The sequence below is a fragment of the Rhinatrema bivittatum genome, chromosome 16, assembly GCF_901001135.1.
Source record: "Rhinatrema bivittatum chromosome 16, aRhiBiv1.1, whole genome shotgun sequence".
Lineage (NCBI taxonomy): Eukaryota > Metazoa > Chordata > Amphibia > Gymnophiona > Rhinatrematidae > Rhinatrema > Rhinatrema bivittatum.
Genome location: NC_042630.1, coordinates 19,808,813 through 19,835,844, shown reverse-complemented (window position 1 = coordinate 19,835,844; position 27,032 = coordinate 19,808,813). Strand labels below are relative to the sequence as shown.

The window sequence follows — 27,032 nt, the reverse complement described above, 5'->3', positions numbered from 1 at the left end:
TATAATGCACGTGTCCAGACTGGTCTGACCCACTGAAGGGTAATTTCTCCATGCAAGTCAGATAAAATTAAACTATAGCCATTATCAGATGCTTGTCTAGTGAGGATAAAGCCCAACAGATCCTAATGTATTGAACTGGAAACAATTGAGGACATTGTTAGCCAAGGCTTTTCCAGCAGTTTTGTTAACAGTTTTCCCAAATGTAACAGGGGGGGGGGTTACTTGTCACAGGAATCAGAAGTATACCAACCAGTAGCTGTAACCCCCCCCCCGTTTTGGAGGACTGCTTAAAATTTTAACGTCATTGTTCACACTTTCAGTTGAACACCCAGTATTGTATGCTGCGTGGGTGTCCACAGTCTCATTAACCATCAAGTCCCTCATAGGATACATGCACACCACTCCAAGACCTTACTCCTTGGGGAAGTGTGCAGAGCTCAGATTCCTGGCTTTCAGCAGACCACTTATGCACTCCCTTATCCAGTGAGGGGATCCCCTTCAGTATGGAAATATCCTACCAGACCCAGCCTGCATAGCCCTCTGCAAGTCTCAGAGTCTGGGACCTCTCAGAAGGGAAGGTCTAGGTCAAGAAATTTAGGACTGAGCTATTACAGCCCCAGCAACAAAAGGTTGTAAAAAAAATAAATAAATAAATAAAGCCCTCACTAACCAAAAGGGGTAGATTTTGTTCAACAAAATCTCCGCTGGAGCAAGAACTGCTCACCTCGCTCTAGCAGGGGATGCCCTCACAGCACCAAACACCCCTGTGCTGCTATTACGTTTACTGTTCCCCTGCTCCTATCTGCTGGAGTCAGAAAGATACTGAAGAGGGACACTTGATAGGCTGTCTTATGTGGCAGCACCCTCAGAAGTTCTTGTCTGTCTCCATCTGCTGGATGGGGACATAACCCATAACTGGAACACCAGATATCACCCCCTGCACCCCAAGGAGTTAAAGATGGGGGTCCCAACCCCTGCTCCTTCCTTGCCTGTGACCAGGGAGGATGATCTCACCAGGAGGCTGCTGCCTTCCTAGGGACTTCTGGTCTATCCCATGACTTTTTTTTAAAGCTTGGGTCAGAACCACAGGTTTTGGACCACCTTCATCTGCAGGAGACAGAGAAATACTGAGGAGCAGCAGGTGGCACACCAGGTTAAGAGAGGGCACTCAAAGTTTCTCTGTCTCCATCTGCTGGAAGGGAGGCAAAACCCAGCTGCTGTCTGGACTGATCCGGGTACGTACAGGGAGCTTTTACACGACTATGGAAGGCAAGGATAGAGGAACGGGACAATGAAGAGATGAGGACAGCTGAAAAGCCAAACAAAAAACACATGCTTCCAAAAGCTAATGTTGCAAATTCTTTATTCAATGGTTTTCTTTCAATAAATACTATACAAAAACCCTAAGAGGTAAAAATAATCCAGTACAGTTTATCCATATTATGAAAAAAATTGTGGCGCATCAACATTAAAACTTTTCAGATCTCTTCAGCAGACCAAAATTGGGACTCAAGGAGCAGGGGAACTGTTTGGTCCAATATTTTTGGGAGGGGACGCTACCATGTACTGTTGAGGTAGTTTGAACTCAAGCAGTAACAGTTCAGCACCATCATTTCAGGTACAGATTCTCACTATGTCCTTTCAGAGGGCAACAAAAAAAAAAATCACTCACATGATTTAGTGTTTGGGTCAACAGGACTGAAAGAAAAGGCAAGAGAAAGATAGCACAGTTAGGACATTTAAAAAACAAAAAAAAGATACTGGTTACTTTAGGCAAATGCCTCCAAAATAACATTTATTTAAAGCAAAATTAACAAAAAAAAAGTTCTCCAAGTGGCTCCAACAGGAACAAGCCATGCTATAAAAAGTCATGTGTGTCGTCTTGTTTTCCTGTATGCGTGTTAAATCAAGTCTGCCACATTCATGGGCATCTCTTCAATGGTTGTGTTGTAGAAAGTTTCAATGTCCTTCAGGGTCCTCTTGTCCTCTTCCGTCACCATGTTGATAGCTACACCTTTCCTGCCAAAGCGGCCACCTCTCCCGATCCTGCCAGGAAGAGGAAAAGGGTTAAGTACAGTGGCCAAGAATTAGATTTTTAAACAATCCTGCCCCAAAGCACAGCAACGATACAATCTCTCAAAAAAAAAAGTGCACAAAAGCTCGAGATTCTCATACTCCTGTCCCAATTCATCCAAATGAAGATCATTAATAAAACCAGGCTGTCCGCCTCTCCCCCCACTAAGCCAGACTGGATTGGTTATGCAGTGTGCATTGAGATCCAGCATATCCTGTAAAATGTGCAAACTCGTTGCACTGATTCTTCATGTGAGCTGGTGTATAGCAGTGGAAAGCAAGCAGAGTAGTGAGGTCACTGTGGAGAGCAGCCTATTTCTTTCCCAAATAATTACCATCCTGCCAACAGCACTACTGCAACTAGGCAGAAAGGGGGAGGGTTGTGTCTAATTGCTCTGGATGTCTGGTGAAGTTTACCTGGTTTCAGAGACTTCATCACTGGTTAATTATAGCAGTACAACACTAGGAACAGCCCATGAATTGTCCCCATTACAAAAAAAAAAAAGAGGACATCCCAAGCTCTCTGTTCCCGTGTTACATTGCTCCGACTGTATAAAGCACAATGTGAGCAGAGTGCACTTATGCCATTACAACGTTATCAGAAAACAGCTTTATGGGAGGGCACTTACCTGTGGATATAGTTTTCCCTGTTGGTTGGCAGGTCATAATTAATAACAAGAGATACTTGTTGTACATCTATGCCTCTGGCCTAGATAAAGGAGATACAGAATTAAAGGTGGTCCCAAGCTAGTAAAAACTGATTCAGCCTTGAATTTAGGCTTGTGGGCTGCAATATAGTAGAGGACAACAAGGTAGGTAAGGCGTCCACTGTGGAGAACAGCCCAATTTCTCTGCCAAAGAATTACATCCTGCCAACAGCACTTTCACAGCTGGGCAGAGAGGGTGTCCTTGGGTAAGGGGGGCAGAATCTAAGTTGATGGTCTCACCAGCAAGTCTGTAGTAATCAGCACCCGACTAGAGCCAGACCGAAACTCCCTCATGATAACATCACGCTCTTTTTGGTCCATGTCGCCATGCTGTGGGGAGAGAGGAGAAACAGGTCAGAGTGACTAAAGGACTGAAGAGACGACCAGAAGTTAAATTACATTCTTAGAGTTTCGGGGAAGATGCCCAGCAATAGGGAGCCTGTTCCCACAGCATGAACCAGCTACCAGTCACAGGTGGAATGTACTGGGATGAATGTGGGTGCTTGATATTCCCCTGACAGATATAAGAACAAGCACCACGGCACAGGTGCCTCCTTGCCCAGTGACAGGGGGGGGGGGGGGGGGGGGGGGGGAAGAGAATGCTCCACTTCAAACTGTTAAAAGGCAGCATGCATTATAGAGAAATTACTTACCTGATAATTTTGCCTTAGTATAGGAAAATGGACTCAGAACCAAATCAGTTTCTCCCCCCTGCCAGCTGATGGAGACTGAGTCAGGTTTCAGAGCTGACGCCACCCTAGATACACCCCTGCAGTATTCTCTTCAAAAGCCACTGTGGACATACTATATCTTGGAATAGGATATCCAGTCCACAGGCAAATCCTTGGCACCATCCTTGGGCAAGATGTTGAGTCCTTTAGGTATCAGCAGAAGAGAGCGGGGCTCAATTTTTTCTCCAATTTAAATGCAGAATCTCCTTACAAAAGTAGAGCAATCCCCATAGGGAGAAGTATGTCCAACAAAATCCTCACTGGCCATCTGCGCAAAAAAGAGGAAGAAAGGCTTTCAACGTGAGGTGCACCACACCTTCATCTTCAAGGGATTGATAGTCCAAGATGCCTTCTCTGGCCCTGTGCTGACTGAGCCTGGCACACAGCTCCCCATCCAGAGAGGCTGGCATCGGTTGTGACCACCATCCAGTTTGGAACTTCCAAGGGAACACCAATACAAATGGTCCTGATCAAGCCACCCTGAAAGATTTATCCTGGCTACTTCTGTGTCAATGGCAGATGAAACTGTTCCGATAATGGATCCCACCGGGAAAGCAGCACGTTCTGTAGTGGTAATATGAGCAGACACCCATGGAACCAACTCCAATGCGGAAGCCATGGAGCCGAGAACCTACAAGCAGTCTCAAACCCTGGGAACTGCTGCCTCCAGCAAGCTGTGAACCTGCTTCTGCAGCTTGGCGATCCATTCCGTGATGAGAAGCTTTCGATCCTGGTGTTTAAACGTGCTCCCAGGAATTCCAATACCTAAGGGGCTAGCTGACTGCCAGATTCACAATCCAGCCCAGGGCCCATAAGCTTTGCAGCACCACCACCGCCTGTTCATGCAGATCCTCTGATTTGGCCTGGATAAGCCAGTTGTCTAGATACAGGTGAACTAAAATCCCCTCCTTCCTGAGAGCAGCTTTCACCACAACCATCACCTTGGTAAAGGATCACAGGACCGTCACCATCCTGTAGAGTGCAAAACAAGTTTGAGGTTCATGATTTTCGGGAATTTTCAGATGATCCAGCCTGTTTGCTATGTGCAAGTAAGCCTCTGTCAAGTCCAGAGAAGCCAAACACACCTTTGCGCACCGCTGCAATCCAATGTAGGGTCTCCACCCGAAAAAGAGGAACTTCTTTAGATCCAGGATCAAGTGGAAGGTCTATCCTTTCTTTGGGACTACAATAAATGGAGCCATCTTCCCACTCCCTGCTCACACAGGGACAGGAACAGTAGCTCCTAGTATCTGTAGGTAGTCTATGTCTCCTGAACTACTCTCCTTTTGCTTGCGTACACAGGAAAAACTATGAACAAATCTTTTAGTGGATGAGCAAATTCTAATGTGTAGCCTTGTCTTATCACACTTAGGACCCACTGATCCAACGTGATCTTGGCCCATTTCTTGAAGAGTCAACCAACCCCTTATAACCAGCACAGAGGAGTGGGCCTGACGTGGATCCGGGTAGTCCGAGACTGAAGCCATCCCTGGATGGCTTTTGACTTCAAAAGAACTGGTACTAGGATTGCTACCTCCCAGCACCTTGCCTCTGGGACTGTCCTGAAGTCCAATTTTGCCGAAAAATGCCAATTCCCCCTAAAGCACAGCCATGTGGAAGAGGACCATTTGCCGCTCTTTGGTTTGTCCTCTGGCAGCCTGTATCCTTTGCTTGAGAAATACTGAAGGATCGCAGGTGGCACACCAGTTAAGAGGGGTGCTTTTCAGTTTGTTTCTCTGACTCCATCTGCTGGAAGGGAGGCATAATCTTAGCGGTCTGGACTGATCCGGGTATGTACATGTACAGGGAAAGGAACATCTGCCGCTCTTCGGTTTGTCCTCTGGCAGCCTGTGTCCTTTGCTCACCCAAGAGCTTCACAAGTTCTTCCAGGAACTTGCCAAAAAGCATTTTCCCTTTAAAGGGAAACTGTCCTAGCTGACCAGTTTTTCAACCAAAGGAGTTGCCGGGCCGAGACCACAGACAGTCAGTCCTGGAGGAGGTTCTGATGAGGTCATACAAAAGCATCTGCCCCAAAGGCCACCACAGCTTCCAGCTGCTCAGTCCGCTTGACTTGACAGCATCTTAGACTGCAACTATTGAACCCAGCGTAGACTAGTCCGAATGCCCAGGGCGAACCCTCAAATATCTTTTAGAGATGAACCTCCAGCCTCCTGTCCACATATATCTTTCAATGCCGCAGAACCAGCCATCAGAATAGTCATCTTCATAATAGCTGACAGAGGCATCCACCTTCAGCAGCTGCAGACTCCAATGTATCCCTCTGGCAATGGTTAGTTTATCCATGGCTCTACTGACCTTCAAGCCCAGTATCTGGAGTCTTCCACTCCCAAAACACCAGCTTCTTCACCAATTTATGGAAAGGTAAGGCCTTCGCCAGACCTCAAGCTCTCCATGACCAGGTCCACTTCATAATCTAAATCTTCTTGTGGTTCTTTGATCCCCAGCTCCTTCAGAACATACAGGATTAAGATCCACAACTCTTCCTTGTGGAAAAGACGAACCGCCTTAGGGTAGTTTCCCTCTAGTCAGGCTTGCTCCCAGCTCTCATCAGGGCCTTGACCGTCTGGCGACGAATCAGCCCTGGAGGGTCCTCCCCTAGAAGTTCCTCGACTTCACACTCTTGAAAACTCACTTGTGTCCTCCAAAGGTTTGGACCTACTTAGGATTCTCCAAACCCTGGTGGCTCGACGAGGGCACGTCAGCCTGGGGCATTTGAGCGAATGGATCCTGCAGGCCCTCATGCACAGAACGACTGCGTCCCACCACCTTCCTGGCAAGATATGCCTCATGTAGCAGGAACACAAACTCGGGAGAAAATTTAGTTGGATCATCAGGATCCTGCTCAAGGGGGTCCTCATCTTCCCCATATAGAGATTCCTGAGCCCCCCAGGCCTCTGCAGGTCTTCTAGCAGCCAGGGAAAGTAGTGGGGGGGGGGGGGACAACAAAATGGCTCTGTTCCTGGGTTCAACAGGAAGGGATTGGCTGCCGCATCAATTTCACCCACGGTGGCCCTATGCTTCCGACTCTCTCCCCCAGAGAAGCAGAAGGAACAAAGTCTGGTCCCAGATCCCCATACACTGAACAGCAGCTGTCATGCAGTATGGTTCCCACCACATGGTTGTACTGCCCGAGAGGGCATCAAAAACAAATCCCCTCCCCCACAAAGCTGCCTGCACCTCACAACAGGAAAGAAAAAGAAAAACAAACTTTAAAGAGCATTCCCCTGAAAAAGCTGAACAGCAGGCTCCAGATGTCCCGGGGGGGGGGGGGGGGGGGGGGGGGGGGGGGGGGAACTGGCCTGACCAGTTTATCCATTCCCCTCAACAGCGAAAGGGACCAAGACAAAAAGGGGCTCCCAGCCCCCTGCTCGCCCACCTCACGACCAGAAGGGATGGCCCCACCAGGACCTGCCAATCTTCTGGGAGGTACTCTTCATAGCTGGATTAAACCCTCCAACTAATTTTCTTTAAGTCTCTGCAGGTGGCACAGCAGGTTATGCGCCACTCAACAAAAAACTGTCTCCATCTGCTGGAAGGGAGGAAAAACCCAGGAGTCTGGGAACTCAAGATCTCTGCTACAACTGGCCCATCACTATGTTCTTTGGTCTCAGCCCACATGGCTACTCATGGCATGCAAGGGGAGTGGAGGATGGAAAGGGAGAAGAGTTTTTACCAGAGCAGAGACTGTGAAGTCACGAGCATGCATCTTCTCTGTCAACCAGTCCACCTTCCTGCGAGTATTGATGAAGATAACCGCCTGGGTGATGGTCAGTGTCTCGTACAAGTCACACAAGGTATCCAGCTTCCATTCCTGGGAGGAAGGCATACACGAGTCAGATCCCCAATGACCTCAAATGCAAGCCAACTGCACCAAAACCAAAAAAGGAATATAATTCCAGGACCCACCTCGCGCTCCACATTCACATAGAATTGCCGGATGCCTTCCAATGTCAGTTCTTCCTTCTTCACAAGGATACGGATAGGATCCCGCATGAATTTCTTGGTTACTTCCAGCACATCAGTTGGCATTGTGGCCGAGAGCAGTACTACCTGTGAGGTGGAGCAAGCAGGTCAGTTCGCTACTCAAGCAGTGTGTAGCACCCAACTTGTTATTCAAAGTCACTTTTGTACAGGTATTACATTTCCTATAGCTGCTCTGACACATCTTAACCTCCACCTTTCTCCCTACTTCAGCTAAAACCTAGAGAACAAGCCAAAACCCCATTGCGGGGTTCTAAACTTAAGTGTGGCCCCATAAACAAATGGATTGAAAAATCATCCCTGGATTCCCTTAAAAACCTGCCATTGGGATCCCCACTATGAGAAGTCTCACCTGGGTGTTACTGCTCAGCTTCTGGAAGATATCATAAATCTGGTCCTTGAACCCACGGCTCAACATCTCATCTGCTTCATCCAACACAAACATCTTGATGCATTTGGGTGCTGAGTTGGGGAGAAGAAAAGAATTTAATTTCAGCTCAGCACAAAAAGAATTGAATCTACATTGAGCTAGACTGGGGTGTGGGGGAAGAAGAGTCTGCTTTACTTTCTCCAGGGCTCGGTTCTTAGGTGTTGCTATGCTGTTTTCAGAAAGTAAAGTTTAGGATCATGCTTCCAGAAGCCTCCAATACCCTGGGGATGTACCTGACCGGCAAAACGTCGATAGGCATCCCATGAGCCTGAGGCATGCTAGAGTCAGATGACACGCATGGGTATCATCATTAAACAGCAGCAGGAAATCCCAGTTCAAGGACCACAGTGCTTTGTGAACAGTCAGCTAGCACACAGGATCTTACACAAGGTGTGGAGGACATGATTTACATGCACACATTTCTCCTATTTATGGCTATACTTACATAGGTACCGCCTGTTCAACATGTCAAACACCCTGCCGGGAGTACCCACAATTATGTGGGGGGCTTCAGACTGCAGTTTCTGCACCTCAGCCCTCACATTGGTTCCTCCAATGCAGGCATGGCAGGAAGCCCCCATGTAGTCCCCCAGGGCCATGACCACTTTCTGGATCTGTAGAATGGGGATAACAAGTACACAGGAGTTGTCAGGGAGAGAGTTTCAGTTGGTCAGTCTCTGCAGTTGCTATAGATGCTGATCATTAACCGGTAATAGGCTGGTTGATTAAGAAATCCTAGTAACAATGATACCACCAAGTGGCAGATTACAGTACTGCACCTTCAAAAGATTAACAAATCCAGGCCAGACAGACACTTACAGCCCACAAGCAACACATGCCCACGCAATGTTCAAGGCTGCAAGTTTCACTTGTGAAAAAACCCAACTCCCAGAATAGGGTAAATTCAACTGTCACGTGTATGGCTTTACAAGCCCATTCATTTGAATAGGCAAAATGACAATGCAAAGCATTACATGAATCAGAAGGTAGTCACTATGGACAGAGCTAGGATAAATACAGATGCTGGGCACTGTACCTTAACCAGAGGCCTGGCACCACCACATTCCTATTTGCCCAGTGACAAAGTAAGAAAAGCCTAAACTACATACAAACTGTTAAGAACATAGGAAGAAATTGCTCTGTGGAAATAAGCTAGTCACATTTTAAATGAAAGATTAGAAACAAAGGACAAGGGAAGGATTTTGCTGATCAGGTCCTCACCTGCTGAGCAAGTTCCCGAGTTGGGGCCAGGACCAGGGCTTGTGTGGCTTTCAGGTCCAGTTCGATCTGCTGTAGGATGGAGATGGCAAAGGTGGCAGTCTTCCCAGTCCCAGACTGGGCCTGTGCTATGACATCGTAACCTGGAGTGGGGAGGTGAGCAAGAGAATCCTATCAATCACTCCCAAGTAGTTTTACCATCTCTCAGTCACCTTAAGTTGCAGCAAACCCGTTACTGTACCAAGCACTCCACTACAACTCCCCTTCCCTGGAGGAGACCTTACAGGAGCAAAGGTCATAGGTCCAACTCATCCTCGATTCAAAAAAAACCAAACAAACCCTGAAAGTTGACTGCTTACCCTTGATACAAGGCATAATGGCCCGCTGCTGAATGGCGGAAGGTTTCTCAAAACCATAAGCATAGATTCCTCTAAGGAGGGACTCTGAGAGGTTCATGTCATCAAAGCTGTCCACAATTTCATTCCAATTGCTCTGCAATGAGTATGAAGGTGGGGGAGAGTTACTACCAAGTCCAAAGGCTCTTAATAGCTGTGATACTTTCAAGCCCAGCATCGTCTGACAGTGGCCAGTCTGGATCACAAGTACCTGGCAGATCCTAAAGGATCACACCAAGGACAGCAGAGGCTTTCCCTGACCTACCTAGCGCTAGTGTTTTATGGACTTCCCTCCAGGAATTTGTCCAAACCTCTTAAACCCTACTATGCAAGGGTCTTGATCATGTCCTCATATTCCACAGCTTGATTGTGCACCAAGTGGAAAAAGCATATTTGCTTACCGTGCTGTTTTCCCATAGACAGCAGGATGAATTAGCCATTACATGTGGGTGATGTCATCCGGCAGCACATAACAGACTTGCGTTCTACTGAATGTGCAGGAGTTAGTGAGCCTCCCCAGTTCATAACATTAATTTGGCTGTGCAGTAGACTCCCCATATTCCATGGGGAATTCATCCTGCTATCTAGGGAAAACACCATCTATGGTGAGCAAGTGTGCTTTTTCTGTCAATAAGCAGGCTAAGTTTGCCATTATATGTGGGGAGCCCCAAGCTAAGGGTTGCAGCGGAGTGACTACCAAGTAATCAACCTAGACTTCACTGTGGAGAGTGGACTACAGCAAGAACAGATTCTGCAAGTCTACCTTCAATCTGAAGTGTTAAGACAGTCATAGGACAAGAACGTGTGGGTACTTCTTAGAGATAAGACAGTTCATACTTCATGAGCTTTGAAGTTTAAGACCTGCTGTAAGGTGAATGTAATCCACTACCGATTGGATAAAGTTCATTTGGAAACAGCTGTTAAAGCAGTGGGGGGGGGGGGGGGGGGGGGGCGGCATACAAGACAAAAAGCTGGTTAACTTGATGAGGTAGAGTACACCCTTTGTAATATACCAAGGTCCATTTGCAGGCCAGAGTATGGATGGCTCTCTCTCCCTTATGCACATGGGGCCTTAGAAAGATAGGTAGTACAAGAGATTGATTCATATGGAATGCTTTGACTATTTTTGGTGGTTCAAAAATCACCTTGTGATAGAACTGCAGATAAGGTGTAGAGTCAACAAAAACCTGAATTTCACTAAATTCTTGCCAAGGTGACTGCAACAAGGAAAAGCACTTTCCAAGTCAAGAATTTTAAAGGAGGAGATTCTAATGGTTTGAAAGGAAGCTTCAATTGACAGAAGACCACAGATCCCATGGAACAGGTTTCGATGTGCAGAGTCCTTTCATAATAAAAGGATTTGCAGATGCACAGCAGTCTGCTGTTCAACAAGGAGTGGAAAAGCCATGATGGTGCTCAGATGTACTCCTGAGGCAGTGGAAAGGCCAGCATGAGAGTGGTGAAGCTAGCATTGTAAAAAGGTTGGAGGCAAATGGAAAATCTTTTCTATTTAAAGGCATAGCTTTTTCTGGTTGAAGGCTTTCAAGAGGAAACCAATATCCCTTTGATCTGATGGTAAATGAAGACAAGCACTCCATGTTGGCCAAACATCCAAGCTGTGAGGCTGAGGGCAAAGAATGAGATGAAAGAGCATCCTGTCTTGAGTTAGGGTCTGACCCGAGGTATGGGAGGATTGCTAGAAAGCTTGACGAGATACATATAGCGTGTTTATACTGCTGGCATGGTCAGACTAGGATCAGGTGGGCACGATACCTAAGAACTCTGTACTTTCTTGGCAAAGAGTGGTATCTGTGGAAAAAAAACCCCACACATGAGGCTTTGCAAATCAAGGCAGGCAGGCATCTTGTACATCTGATCGCTTGATAAGAATGGAGCAGAAACTGATGTAGTTGTGTTTTGCCGTGATGTAAACAAGTCCACTTTCAGTACATTCCAGAAGTTGAACAGTTTCTTCACTACAGACCATGTGCGAGGTCAAAAGGTTTTGCTGAGAATCCGCCAGAGTGTTGGAAACACCCAAACAAGATGCCTGCAGGGTAGCTCGAGGGCATTCTGTCCAGTTCCAGATTTTCAGCACTTCCTCTCAGAGAAGCCACAATCAAGTCACCAGGTTTTATTTGAATTAAGATGCTTTTGTTGCAGAGGAGATGAGAGCATATTGCTCCTAGCTCCAGAAGATTGATTTGGAAAAATATTTGAGAAGACCAAAGACCCTGGGTATGGAAGAATCCCATGTGGGACCCCCCCCCCCCAAACGCTAGTTGAAGCATCCATTTAAGGACAAGCTGATGGGGGCACCAGCTACATGGAACATATGATGCCACAATCACCACTGCGATTCCTATTAAAGACAGGGGTTGAGTGAGTTGATCCCACTGGAATCACAAACCCTGCTGGAGATAACATGTTCAGGCAGGTTAGGGTGGCTGCCACCATATGAGAGTATTATGAGGAGACTTCTAGAAGTGGATGTTGGATTGGCAAGCTGCATAAGGATCATGGTCAAGCTCCAATCACAGGGCAGAAATGCCTTTTGAAGGAATCTATACAGGCCCCTATGAACTGGAGGCTCCAAGTGGGTTCTAGGTTGGGACTTCTTGAAAATGAGAAACCCTGAACTCTAAAGAGGAAGCGCGGTCATGATCAAAGTGGAGAACTTGCCGTAATCAACCAATCACCCAGGTATGGGAACATTTGAATCCTTTGGCAATGGAGATTTGCTGCTACTACAAGGCAATTTGTAAAGACTCAGTAGAGAAGAGATGAAACTGAAGGAAGGACTTTGTATTAGTAATGAAACAATATATAAAGCAAATGGGCCAGGTGGAAGGCAGAAAGTACACAGGCATCCTTGAGATCCAAGGCATACATCCATTTGCCCTGTTGAATGAATGACAGAATTTTGCTGAGGGAGTTCATTTTGAATTTTTCTTGGAGGATATGCTGGTTGAAGTGCCACAGATCCAGGACTGGTCTTAATCTCTGGGGGTTAAGGAAGAATATGGTGTAGAAACCCTGTCGTGTTGTGATGCGGGAAGTATCACCACTGCCTGGGGTTGGAGAAGAGATTGCACCTTCAGATCAATCTGTGGGAAATGAGGATGCACACAGGACAATAAATAAAGTGTGGAAGGATGGGGTTTAGGTAAACAACCAGTATCCATATTGTACAATGCTGAGGACCCAGGAGTCCTTGCTTATTGATCCCTTTTGTCCAGAAAATGCTCAATTTGTACTGCTACCGGAAGGGAAGGCGGGATTGGACATGCTATCAAAAACTGGGCCCTGTTTTAGAAAGATTTTTGGATGACAGTATTCCCGCTGTCTGAAGTCTGGCCAGATGAGGTAGAGGCCAGTACTGCTGCAAAGCTAGATATGGCACTATGAAAATAAGGACATTTATAAGGATAGTATAGATGCCACAATGGAGCAGGTGGCTCTGGCATCTGGAAGAGAGATTATAGTACCACATTTTGTTTCGATCTGCGAGAGTTTCTTGAAGCTTTTCTCTGAAAAGGTAGTCTCCCAAGCATAAAAGAGGTGTGCCTCTCAGATGAACTGGCTCATAAACATGCCATAAGGTTAGCTCCAATAGAGGTTGCAGAGGCACATGAAGCAGAATCAAAGATTTCGTAGACAGAATGGAAGCGTCATCGCACTGCTTCCTCTGCGTCCAAAATGGCTGAGAGAAGGTACTCTGATCAGAGGATGGTAGTCAGGGATTTAGTTTCTGAAAACATATTGCATTGCGTAGAACTAAACAGATAGCAATGTAGGCAGACAGCATCACGGTCTGGAATATTTTTTCTGAAATTGTCTATTACCTGATGGGGAACCGGAATAAATAGGTCTTGTTTTTTTCATAGCAGACCACTACAGACTGGTGTGGCAGGTGTACTATGCCAAATCCTGGAGACTGTTCAGCTTGAAGTCTGAGATCCAGTTTTCTAGACATGGAGAGGCAAGATATTGATGTCTCCCACAACTTCCAAAGTAATGCCTTAAGAATATCATGAACTGCTAAGGCAGCAGGCTCAGCTGGTGTATCCAGAATCTTTAGCAGATCAGGAAGAGTTCTATTCATGGGATTTTCCTTATGGACATGAATAACCAATCCTGCTGCCAACTTTTCAATAAATTTAGGACTATGAGGTTTGTTTTTTTGGGGTGGGGGGGGAGAATCATTCCAGTGAATGCCTCATCCAATCCTAGGAATACTGGCTCACTCAACCAGGACTCCAATGATGAAGGGGGAAGGATGTTCCTCTGGTTGAGGCTTTACAGGATCAGCCTGATCTATTGCCTCCAAACAGTAGGACTCTGCTGCAACATTTGATGAAGTCTATTATGATGTTCTGATGAACACACACCAAAAGGTGAGAGTTTGGGATTCCAGTATGAGTAAACCACTGAAGTAAGAGCTGAAAGAGGGGCTGGAGCATTCCATCTGTCTCTTCTATGAGTGGGCAAGGAAATTCCTCACTAACCCCACAACATGGTCCTAAGACTGCTGGGTCTTCTCGCCTGGGGTGAGTAGAAGGATATCTTCTTCTGAAACTAGAATTGGTTTTTGCAGTGTAAAGGAAAAAAATAGTTCTTATTTGCAAATTTTTGTTCCTGGAATACCCCAGATCAGTCCAGACTCCAGGGGTTTACATCTCTGCCAGCAGCTGAAGACAGTTTCACTGACACTGCTACATAACCTAGTGTGCCACCTGCAGTCCCTCATTATTGACCTGTACCCAAGCCAAGATGAAACGTTAAGAATCCCAACTACAAACTCCCCCTGCCCAATGAGCAGGAGGAAGGTGAAATTGCAAAATGGAAAACTCCTTTTCCAAATATAAGTAAAATAAACAGAATTGAAAGCCTCCAACTCTGCGTTAAATCTAAGCTATCAGTATGAGCGGCAGACTCCCTCCCCCCACCTTAATGGGTGGGTCTCTAGCCTGATCTATGGTATTCCAGGACGAAAGTTAGTAGGCAAGAACCTGTTTTTCTTTCCTGTTCATACCTAGATCGTACCCAAACTCCCCTAAACTGGGTGTGACCTGGAGAGCCCCAGTAATAGAGCACTCAAAGCACATGGAAGCCAGAGCCCTGACATCCAAGCAATGCCAAGCAAACTTGCGCAATGACTGCCAAGCAACCGCCCTGCAAATTTTCTGCAGACACACCTGTTGTGATTCGACCCAACAGGTTTCCTGAGAAAGCATAGAGCGCTCTTAAACCCTCAGATATCTAAGTCGACTCAATCGCCTCCTTAAGCCACTGTGCAATTGTAGCCTTAGATGCCTTACATCCTCTTTGGAACACTACACAGCACAGTCTTCAGAAATTAGTAAGTTCCAGATACTTCAATAAATGCTCACTTTACAACCATGAGCTCAAGTTCCTGCATGAGGCAAGGAGGAATCTAAATATGGAAAGGCTGGAAGTCACAACATTTGACTAACCAAAACCACTTTTGGCAGAAAGGAAGGCACCGTGCGTAAAGACACCCCTGAATCCAAAATACATGGAAAGAGATCTCAACATGACAGCTTGGAGCTTAAAAACTCTCCTGGCTGAACAACTAGCCACCAGAAAACCATCTTGAGAGTCAAGTCCTTTAACGGTGCCCTTCTTAATGGTTCAAACAAAGCCTCTCACATTCCTCTAAGCACTGGATTAAGATTCCAAGATAGACAGTTGGGCGCAAATTCCTCGCCCCCCCCACTGAAGAAAAACTTATGCCATCTGGATGTGCAAACAGAATATCCCTGCACTTTATCCTGGAGACAGCTCAAGGCCACTTCCTGGACTCTGAGTTAAAGGCCAGACCCTTGACCAAACTCTTCTGTAGAAAAGCCAAGATATGCAACACTGTAGCTTAAGTATGTACTTCATTAACTACACACCAGGACTTGAAGACCTTCCAAATCCTCACATATACCAAGGATGTGGAAGGTCACCTGGTAATAACCACTTTGAAATACCCCATCCATCTCTGCTGTCTTCTCAAAAGCCAGGTCGCAAGACAGAAGTGAGCCACCTGATCTGAAAATGTGCCCTGCTGGAGAAGGTGTGCCAGATGGCTGAACCTTAGTGGCCTGTCTATTGCTAGGTTGACTAGATCCAATCAACCATAGATGATACAACCACTCCAGAGCCACCAGAATCACATTGCCTGGATATTTGCCGTATCATCTTGCCCGCCAGTGGCCATGGAAGAAAGAATGCCTCAAGGTCATGGTAGAACTAGATCAATGCCTTCTACCCAGTGTTTTCTCTGGCGACTGTAAAAACAGGACACCTTGGTGTTCTGTCTGGTCAGTATCATGTCCTGTGGATGAGCCACATCACCTTCTCAGACAGCTCCAAATCCCTGGAGTCTAGTTTCGACTGAGAAAAATCTGCCTGAACATTATCCACTCCAGCGATGTAAGATGCCCAGAGAATCAACTGCTGGGCCTCCTGAGCCACTACCTGATTCTTCGTTCCTCCCAGCCAGTTGAAAAGCTGTTCTTGTTACATTGTCCAATAGGACAGCTCTGTAAACAAGGCAGAAAGGCAAGCAACGCACTGCTCATCTGACAGAGCATGAATCCTCTTTTAGACCATTGGCCCCACCCCAACTGATCCTGACATACCAGGCCCCAACCAGAAAGGCTGGTATCGTTGCAGTGTATCATCCAATCTGGAACTTCCAATTCCAAACCACGATCCAGGCTGGCCTGAATAAACCACCACGAGAGTGTCTTTGCCTTTCCCCTTGAGCAGACTAGTAAGATGAAACTCCTCAGATGATTTCCAGCAGGCGAGAAGAGCCCTCCGAGAGCCTGCATATGCACTAGTGATGCCATAGTGCCTAGGACCTGTAAATAGTCCCAGACCCTGGGCTTTGAGAATCCTAACAGGTGTTAATCTGACCCTGAAACTTCAGCAACCTCTCTTCCGTGAGAAAACAAACACTCTCCCTTCCAGCGTACCAAACCGAACTCCCAAATACTCCAGTGTGTGAGGGAACAAGGTGGCTCTTCACCAGCTTCACCACCCATCCTAGAGACTTCAACCTCATCAGTACCTTCTGTACCGATTGCTGACAGAGGTCTTCTGATTTCACATGAATGAGCCAGTCATTCAGATATGGACGCACCACCACCACATTTGTGAACGTATGAGGAGCTGTCGCCAATCCAAAGGGAAGGGCCCGAAACTGAACATGTTCCTCTAGGATGATGAACTTTCAGGAATCTCTGGTGCTCCAGCCTGATGGCTATGTGCAGATATACCTCTGTCAAGTCGAGAGATGCCAAGAGCTCCACTTTGCATACTGCTTCTATAACTGACCTTAAGAGTCTCCATGCAGAAAAAGGAACCTTGCGAGCTGCATTTACAGTCTTTAAAACCAACAGCTGAAACGTTCCCTCCTTTTTTGGAACCACAAAATAGATGGAATACCTTCCTGTTCTTTGCTTCTCCTGAGGAACTGGCACTATAACAAGCAGCCCACTGTCCCTTGAATGGCTACCAGCTTGGTGTGAGGACAGCAAGGGGAATAAGCATTTTGTATTTGACGAGCAAATTCTAATGCTTAGCCGTCTTATGCTTAGGACCAATTGGTCTGTTGTAATTTTGGCCCACTCCTTGTAAGAGAATACCAAGCACCCTCTGATGGCGAGAACTGAAGAGTTGGCCATCCTCACTTCACTGCGAGGACTCTGCACCTGTACCAGGGTTGTTTCGGGATGGCTTGACCACCCCAGAAGGACTGATCCTAGGACTGAAGTCTGACTGCAGTTTGCCTGAGGGCCTGCATAACCTTTAGCTTGGTGAACCTTACCGTCTCAAAACCATGCCTGAGCAGGGAAAAAAAAAAAAAGCCTGCTCGACTTTTCTGGTAGCTTATGTACTTTGGACTCTCCTAGATGCTTCATTATCTGCTCCAAGTCTTCTCCAAAAAAGATTTTGCTCTTAAATGGAAGAGCCTCCAGCTGAGATTGGACCAAACATCTGTAACCACAGTAATCTTCTAACCAACATAATCCTGGAAGATGTCCTGATCAGGTCATACAAAGTGTCTACCCTATACGCCACAGCTGCCTCAACACTGAGCCTGCTGTGCTACCAGCCGACAATCTGCATCTGCTGGACCCAATACAGACAAGGTCTCTATATAAAACTGCTACAAACTGCAATCTTTAGGCCCAGGGACAAGACCTCAAAAATCCTTGAGGTGAACCTCCAACTTGCAGCCTTTCACATCTGAGCAGCCAACCCCACTACTGGAATGGTGGTCTTCTTGGGGACCACAGATACCGAAGCATTGACTTTAGGGAGCGCTAAAAGCTTGTCTCTTCCGGCAACTGATAAAGCTTCGCCAAAGCTCTGCCAACCATCAAGCCTGACTCCTGAGAATCCCACTCCTGACTACCAACTTCACCGACTTATGAAAGGCAAAGGCTTTTGCTGGTCTACGCAAACCATACAACACGGGATCTGTTCCTTCCAGGTCAGACTCCTGAGAAATTGATTCCCAGCTCCTGAAGCATATAGCTCCTCTTTGCGGATTAGGCATACCACCTTGGGATCATCCCCTTCGGCCACCAGAACCTCTTCTGGGTCCTCAGCAGAGGTTGCCGCATCTAGAATCTTGTCTGCTCCCAGGGAATCTCATCACAGGCTCTGGATCATCTGCATTCTCAGCATCCCCCTCAGTTCTACCTGCCCGAGAGGAAAGACCCAGAATATGAGTGCTCTCTGAAAGCTTCCTTTTGGCTTGCATGGGGCTCTTCAAGGGCCGGGTATGAACCATAGGCAGAGTGGAACCTAGTGTAATCCCCTGTAGCTCGTTTTGCTAAATATGCCCCATGCATAATCAAAACAAACTCAGAATCCTGATCCAGGGGAAAATCCTCCAAATCCAGGCCTCAAGATCAGAAACTTCCCAGTGCTGGCAACAGCGGGAATCCCCCTGCTGACGGCCCTGCCAAAGGATCTAATATAACCGCCATTCCTGCACTGCTAGGGAAACCACCGTGGTAGGCTCAGACACCTTGACACTTGCCAACTTGTGCCTCAAGGCTGCCTCGTGGGGGATGTCAGATATGGACCACTAGATGTGCCCCACGGGCTTTAGATTGAGCTACAAAAAAAAAAAAAAGAGTCTACCTCAAGCCAGGCGGGATAGCCCCCCAGGACCTCACAACCCCCTGGGAAGATCCAGAATTTTTTACATCTACCAGGAGACAAATATTGAGGGACTTCAAGTGGTACACTAGGTTATGTAGCAGTGTCCATGAAAACATCTCCATCTGCTGACAGGGTTACAAAACCCATGAGTCTGGATTGATCTGGGTATAAACAGGAACAGGTGGTTTATTCAAGAACAGTGTCACTACTGAACAGACAGGATCCGTTGTTTGCAGAGAACCTCCACTACCAAGCTTGGGGCTGTTAAGTCATTTAATGGAGGTGGTAAGGGCAATCTGACTCCTTCCCCCAAGATCTTGATGGCTAGTAATTGCTGTGTAGGCAATCCTCTTGGGTCCCAGGAAGGAAATCTCTGGGCGATGTAGAGGCTCGAAAGCTCTTTTTGGGCAGTAGAGTCAAGGATGATTCAGGAATATCAGAGCAAACCATACATCAAATGCATCATGGCCTGCATCGGGTGCATGGTACATTATGAAAAGACATTACTGCATCAGATGCAAGTGCATCTGTTTGACTTTCATAAGTGCATCATGCATTGTTGTAGAGTGCGTCAATGCAAATAGAATTTTATGATTGTTTTAGGAAGTGCTGCTATTTATACTGATTTTAGCATAGAGTAATACAAGTAGTAATTTTATTAATTATCGTAAGTACTTAATAGTTTTAGCATAGGATTGTAGTACTTATTTGTTATTTTACTATGCTTTGTATTTTAATTAAAATACGTCATTTTTGCTTATATTTATTGTAAACCGACATGATGGAACCCAGATATGTCGGTATATAAAGAATAATAAACTATTGCACATGCGGGGATGCATTGGTCTTTCAGTGCTTCAATGAGAAAGCCTGCACAGTGGTGCAGAAGAGGGATGGCCCAATGGAGCTAGCATAGACGCACCTCCTGAAGATTGTTTATGCTTCTTTGGTGCATACAACGCTGGCTCAAGGGACTAATGCCTCATGTTTTGATGGCATCTGGGCAGCTAAACTTCCACCTCACAGCCTTTGTGGATGGTGGAATTTGGAACAGCTTGAGCTCAGTGGTTTTCCTAAGGTGGTGGATAATGCTGCACTGCAAAAGAAAAATCAGATTTATGCAGCTCTTCCACACGCAAGGCCCTGGAACACTAACAGGCACATGCATCTAAAAGGCTTTGCAGTTTGGTCATCATCTGGTACCAGATAGCGGTAGCATAAATTGTAGGAGTCTGACTTTCCCATATGGGCAGCTCTTGAATCTATTTTCCATCCTCTCTTCTGGCCCTTTTCCCCGTCAGAAAAAAAGCATTTTTGTAGCACTTAAAAGTGCTGTTTGTGAGGCTATTAAAGCAGTGAGACAAGGCAGAATAAGTTTGAGGAAAACAGCAAGTTAAGTAAAAAATGGAGAGATGAAGTACCAGTCCTGTGCTTTAGCTCAGACAAAAAAAAAAAAAAAAAAAAACAGACCGAGGCTCATGCAGGAACTCCTGTACATGCTCAGTAGAGCTCAGGGCTCTAATGCTTGGAGAGATTAATCTGGATAACATCACTCACACATAATGGCCAATTCAGGTTGCTTATGGATAGGAAAAAATGCTTTGTTTGCTGGTTAAGTTTCATGGTATGACCCCTTATTTTGTTATTATTTGAAAGGGTAACATTTACTCATTCCAATCCACTCATGATTTATAAGTTTGTCCTCTCAGCTCAGCCATCTTTTTCCAAGATGAAGAGCCCTAACCTGCATAGCCTGTTTATAAGGAGGCTGTTCCATTCTCTGTATCATTTATTGCCCTCCTCCGCACTTTTTCTTGTTCCACTATCTTTCTAAGATGGAGGAACCAGAACTGCACACAATAGTCAAACTGCAGCTATATTATAGATCAATACAGAGGCAATATAATTTTATTCTCCATTCCTTTTTGGTTTATTAACATTATATTTGCTTTTCTGACTACCACCGCACAAGTGAGCCAAGGATGTCAGTGTACAGTCCACAAGATCAAGGTCCTTTTCCTAGGTTGTGATTCCCAATATAGAACCCAGTACTGTGTATCTATAGTTGGAATTATTTTTCCATTATGTACATTTTGCACTTTTCCCATTTACATGCCTAGTCTCCTAGTTTCATAAGGTCTTTACAAGTTCACACAAACTGCTGTTTTAATTTTGAATAATTTAATGTCATCTGCAAATATGATCATTTTACTAATTCCCTTTTCTACATCATTTATAAGTGTTAAGACAATATGGGTCCCAATGGTACCCCACTAATGTCCTTTCTCCATTTTGAAAACAGACCATTGAGTCCTACCTTCCATTTCTTGTCTTACCTAATAGGACAGTTCCCTATCAGAACTTGTGTGTTCCCAACACACTCAAGACTCATAGCTGTAACTCAGAACTATGACCTCATGTACCTTTCCAACTATCGCTGACTCAGATACAGGTACCCCCCCCCCCCCCAATTCCATGCATGGTGATCTGTGGTATGGGATTCATACACTAGATCACTGAGTGAATCATTACCTGTTGCCCTGTGTGTTGTGTCTATCAGTAAGTTAGAGAGCCTGTTACATCACCATACCATTAAACACTCACACTGTCAGACAGTAATAGCAAAGCCAGTTAACACTTGCTATTCTATTTTAATGAACGAGTAGCTATTGTGGGAAAACTGAACAAAGGCACGACAAGCAACCTTAACAGCCATTCTCCTATATAAGTACAGGTTTGAGTATAGAACTCACCTCAATAATACCATCTGGCTCCATGCCATCGGGGCCATTGTCTCTGGATCTGTAAGAAATGAATGAATTATGAAATTCGGCCCTCAGCACTTTCTCATAACCCATAAGTGGACCAATGTAGTCCAAAGGTAGGTCAATAAGGCATTTTAGGATATTCCTATTTGAGCCTCACCCCTTTTGGCTATAAGCCCTACCATACATCATGTAGTTTACCGATCATCCCTTGTATACCTTTCACTGAGGGACTTGTTTGCAGTGCCCCCATACCCCCAAACAAAGTGTAATAGTCTTGGCACTTGTAGCCAAAACCCAGTAAAACTGAAATAAGAAATACTACTGAAATACATTTAAACGAGAACACTGCTATATAGGCAGTTGTATATATATGTATGCATGCTGTTATGCAAGGGGTACCAATTTTAGTTAGAACAAGTTCTGAAGAAATTATTTTCCAAGAGCATGGATTGCAAACCAATCCTACCTAGCCCAGAGGCCTTTTGTTTCCTACTACTACGTTCTAGGCTACATGCGCAGTACCACCATCTTTCAGCTGCAGAGTTCCCCCTGCCTTACTATGTAATTAGTCTTCACTGACTTTTTTTTTTTTTAACGGGGACTTTCAAGATGTAGATACATAGCTGACAGACAACAAGTATTACATCTAGGTTAGTGGAATCTTGATGGGGTAATGCAATTCCGTGTACACACAGGTATGTGACGCCCAAACATTCACTGCTGCTTCAAAGAGGCAAAATATTTTAAGATTATTAGGGTCTTAACCACACCTAACCCGCCTTCCCCTAGAATCGGAGATATAACGGGTAGTGAGTGCGTGGAGACTAAAAACACCCCCGAACTTGTGCTTGCCAGAGCCAGACGTAGGAACTATTAAGGCGCATGAGTTAACAGTGACCAAGGAGACGCCAGATAGAGGAAGGGAGCGGCTCTAAAGAGTCTGACGACAGCAGATTCTCAGAGAAACGCTTGCACAATTTAATAACCGCAGTTTGTAGGTCACAAACCAGTCACTTCTCCAATTACATAGATTACGATTTCTCCGGAAGAGAAGAGAGGAATTTTTCAGATTCCCTTTTAGAAAGATTAAAAACTAGCTACAAATTGGGAGCAAACGCTTTATTCGAATAAACGCGTAAAACCTTATAAAATCATCTATACGTTTTCTATCCCACTACGCGCATTCTGTTCCGTTAAAAAGAAAATTCAAGTTGTTTATCCATATACGTATAAAAAGGGAAGCGACAGATTTATCGACGCGTGTCCATCAAAAAAATTAAGTTAATAAAATCCAGCGAACGCGTGGGAGGAGCAAAGAGATCGACCGATAGAAACAGGACGACAAGAATCTCAATCAAAACCTATAAACCTGCGGATTCAGTATGGTTTTTACATCTAAAAAGGGTAGCATAAACATTTAGGAAAATTTTTAGATTTTTTTTTAAGTAGGTTAACGGAGAGAGAGGAGAAATGGCTCCCCCCAGGCCCCACCATGTGCTCCAACCGGAAGCCGCCGGCACATGGCGGAGGAAGAAGCAGCACCAAGAGAAGGACTTAGCCGCCATTACAATCCTATCCCCCAACACACACGTGACGTCACCCGAGGGTCTTTAAAAAGGGATCGCCCCTACGCCAAGATTTTTTTTTGTTTTAGAAAGCCTTACAAAAAGAGAAATTGTTAAGGTTAACAATACAAAGCAATGGCAGAACCCGACGGAAAGAGAAGGAAAGGGATGGGAAACGATTAGAGGAAACATCCGGGTGTTTTCTCGCCCGCGCGGGAGCGGCCTCTGACGTCGCCAGCTCCTCCCCTCCCCCACTTCTATAAGTCTCACACCTAAGCTTCATTCCTGGAGCTTTTATAAAGATATTAAGTCAATTAGATGTTTTCAGTATCCCCTCCATCGGCGAGCAGATTTTTCCTTCTTCATGACCAGACAAGCGAATGCGTTAAAAGAAACCAGAAAATAAATATCCCCCATGAACTAGAAAACAACCGTTGAAAACTTATAAAAAATTGAATGGGAATAACAAGTATACACTGTCTCACAAAAACGAGTTACTAAAAGCGGGTTTTTCCTAGTTCTTAAACGCTTTTTATTCTTCTTCGACCACGTCTCATTTTTCCCTCCGCACTCACCGGTTTTCGTAGCTTGCAGACATTGTTCCGGAACGAACGAGGGGCCTGAGCCGGCACGCGCTTACTTATACTGCCCGTTCAGTCCCGCCCCGTCTATCTTCCCATTGGCTTGAACCTTGGCCACCCGCCCCCGCACCGGGCTCCCATTGGCCGCCTCCCTTCCCCTCCCGCCCTCGTGCCGGATTACTATTGGCGAGGCCCGCGCCTTCCTCTCTTCGCTCTGTAGGTTATACTACATTTTGGGGAAGGTGGGGGCGCCGTGGTCTCTTTGGGAACAGAAGATATGATTGGCCAAAGGTGGTGAAGAAAGGGAGACTACCGCACTCGACCTCGTTCTTGGTTGCCAACCTGCCGCACAGCGATTGGGCACCTCGACTGCTTATCACTGCCGTGGCCACTATTAAACACTCTCGCTAGGCAGGCTTCCTGTCTGAGCCGCGGAGGGGGTTGGTTTTAGGAATGAGGGCGCTTAATGGCATGCCGGGAAAGGTTTTGTCCCGTCTTGGGAGTTCTTTGCCGGTGAGGGTTTCATACTGACGTCACTTCCTGTCCCTCAAGTATGAAGTCCTATTACTTGAGAGTCATATGTTATAATTATACGGGAAGAGGGGTGGGAGCAGCCTCTCAACTGATGTCAGACAAGCTAATTCCGAGCAGCCCCTTTAGCAGCCTCTGGCGCGCCTTGTGCATTTTTTTTCTCTTCGCCGCTTCTACTCCCTCCGTAGAGAAGGCTGTTGGTATCTTTCTTCTCTAACCGTTGAGGACCAGCTTTATCCAGAGGCGTATTACCCTCTCACCGCTTTGGTGCAGAGGCCAGTAGGGCGGGTTCTAGGGGTGGGCAAGCAGAGCCGTCATCCATTGGCTCTACTTGTTGAAGTAGAAACACGTAACCAAAGCCCAGTGTTGGGGGAGGGGCTCCTGGGCCTCTGCTTCGCCCTAGCCGCCACTTCTGAAATGGGTCGGGAGGGCCTCAACCTCATGTATCCGATTGCAGTCAGCCCTCTGGCAGGCCCTCATCCCTCTTCCTATACGGGAGGAGGGAATGCAATATGGAACTACCTTATTCACTACCCCCAAGCACCTACACAGATTGTCAGCAACATTTTTTTTTTTAGTGAAGGCCAGATTCAATATAGCTTTCCCTTTCAGGGGTGCTTAGTTTTTGGGTACTTGCCAGGTTCTTATGGCCTGGATTGGCCACTGTTGGAAACAGGATGCTGGGCTTGATGGACCCTTGGTCTGACCCAGTACGGCATGTTTTTATGTTCAGAGCTACAGTGGGATGCAGATAATATAATCAGGACTAGCTCAGTCCACTCCTTTTAAGACACAGCTTATCTGGTCACCTATTAAACTCCTCCATCCATGGCCTATCAACATCCTCTCAAGTAGGCACAGTGATGGAAGAAAACTTGTGTTCTCAGTTACTGTTCCTGACCTATAAAGTATCTGACCCAGTATGGCATTTTCTTATGCTCATAAACCGCCCCCCCATCTACAACTTTTCACCACTCTACTACAAAGCTGGTAGATGGAAATCATCTAGAAGCAGCAATTTCTTTCAGCCTTACAGGAACTCATGACTCCACCTTTTAGGTCCCTATAGTGGAATATAGGGTCATTATCTTACCCAACTCAACTGGGAGAGGCTGAGCCAGGCCTAACTTTTGCTCCATCACAGAAAGAGAGAACCATAGCTGTATCCAATGGGAAAAAGACAGAGAGGGTTAGCCCTTTTAACTTGAGCTGGGTGAAGCAGCAACCCTAGGTCAAGTATTTAAGTCCCATACTATATGTAAACTTTGGAAGTTTGTAGGGCTAATCCTAGCAATTTTTCTCCCCACTGTCACCCTATTTCACTGGTGCTTGTGTTCTTAAGAGAGGACCATATCGCTTAAGCATTTCAGCCATAGGATACAAACAAAACGAGAGGCAAGAGTTACTCATAACTTGCACAGGAAAGACGGCTCATCTGTTTGAATTTGTTATGTACAGAACGCTTTTTGACTCCAATGCTGGTATCACGTAGCAATGCTATGGTGATAAGAGAAAGTCTATTTGTTTGAGTGTGAATTCATCTGTGCTGAAGGTATAATCAATGCGATATCTTCCACATTGACCAAATCAAGTCCTGGTTAAGTGAATTGCCCCTGAGGCAGCTCTGTGCAAGGGAGCGAAACTCGGCCAGAGTCGGGCATTTTAATAAAGGGCTTGTTTTCATCATCCGATTCCTATTGTCGTCACAATTAAAAGAGAATGTCATAATGCCTCTGTATAGAGCCATGGTGAAACTGAACTAGAAAAGATAAAGAGAAGGGCAACACAAATGATAAAGGAGATAGCCATTCTAAGCAGGCTAGGGCTTAATAGCAAAAGAGCTATTTCCACTGCTGGTCCTAATCTTTGGAACTCACTCCCACCAGACCTTAGAATTGAACAATCAACTCCCACCTTTAAAAAAAAAGACTAAAGACCTGGTTGTTCAACCAAGCATTCTCTTAAACTTAAACTCAATATCTAAGCTTTGATCGCCAGGACGGTCCACCACTTTGTATATAATTACTCTCCTTCCCCTTATTAAGTTATTATTATTTATTTTTTCCAAGTTCTATTTACCTTGTTCATTGTAAGACATTCTTTATACTGTCAATCTATTGTTGTAATGTAAACCGAAGTGATTAGTAACTTTGTTACCAGAACTTCGGTATATAAAACTGTTAAATAAATAAATAGGGCTCTATAGTTTAAGAGGCGGCAACAGGGGGGATACAATAGAGATGTATAAAATCATGAGTGGAGTGAAAAGGTAGATAGGGGACAGTTATCTACCCTTTCAAATAGTATGAGGTGACACTCAAGTATCAGATTCCAAACAAATCTGAGATCTCTCCCTGGACAAAGCAGGATGAACAGTCCCACATATGGGTGAATTCAGTATACAGCAGCATAAACAGAGAACCTATTGGCTAAAAAAGTCTAGAACACTTGGAACATATGCAGTAGGTGCTGCATCGACCAGGCAGGGTTTTCAGCTACAGAACAGTGATCAGAACTCCTCCTCACTCTTTATAAGTTCCCTCAGATTTACCTTTGATATTTCTCTTATTTGCCTTAAAAAAAAATGTAAATGGTTTGCTTTGGCAGAGGCCCTTTTCACAGCCCTATCTGACAAAGAGCTCTAATTTTAAAAAGGTGCTTGGACTGCAATGCTAAGATGTCCCTCCCTTTACAGACACCCTAGACGGTATTAGATGCCCGAGTGTGGACCATGATTTTGCTAATTGCTCCAGTCATTCCCATATCTCCCAGGATCCTAAAGCAGCATAGACTATGCTTCCAGGACATTTCAAACAATTCGGAATCCCTTCTCTTT

General features: G+C 45.6%; 1 protein-coding gene and 1 non-coding gene across 2 annotated transcripts; both read right to left on the bottom strand.

Annotated features, from left to right (window-relative positions):
- Nucleotides 1-1,346: 1,346 nt before the first annotated feature.
- Nucleotides 1,347-23,800, bottom strand: EIF4A1 (eukaryotic translation initiation factor 4A1). The gene is made up of 11 exons (XM_029580106.1): nucleotides 23,660-23,800; nucleotides 21,505-21,553; nucleotides 9,521-9,653; nucleotides 9,165-9,304; nucleotides 8,389-8,557; nucleotides 7,866-7,975; nucleotides 7,439-7,582; nucleotides 7,206-7,343; nucleotides 3,021-3,110; nucleotides 2,703-2,782; nucleotides 1,347-2,046 (listed from the first exon to the last, which is right to left on the bottom strand). The coding sequence occupies exons 1-11, from the start codon at nucleotides 23,680-23,682 to the stop codon at nucleotides 1,902-1,904; spliced, it is 1,221 nt and encodes a 406-aa protein (XP_029435966.1). The 5' UTR covers nucleotides 23,683-23,800; the 3' UTR covers nucleotides 1,347-1,901.
- Nucleotides 8,115-8,259, bottom strand: LOC115078930. Its single transcript, XR_003853172.1, has one exon. It is a non-coding gene; the product is annotated as a small nucleolar RNA SNORD10 (small nucleolar RNA).
- Nucleotides 23,801-27,032: the final 3,232 nt, after the last annotated feature.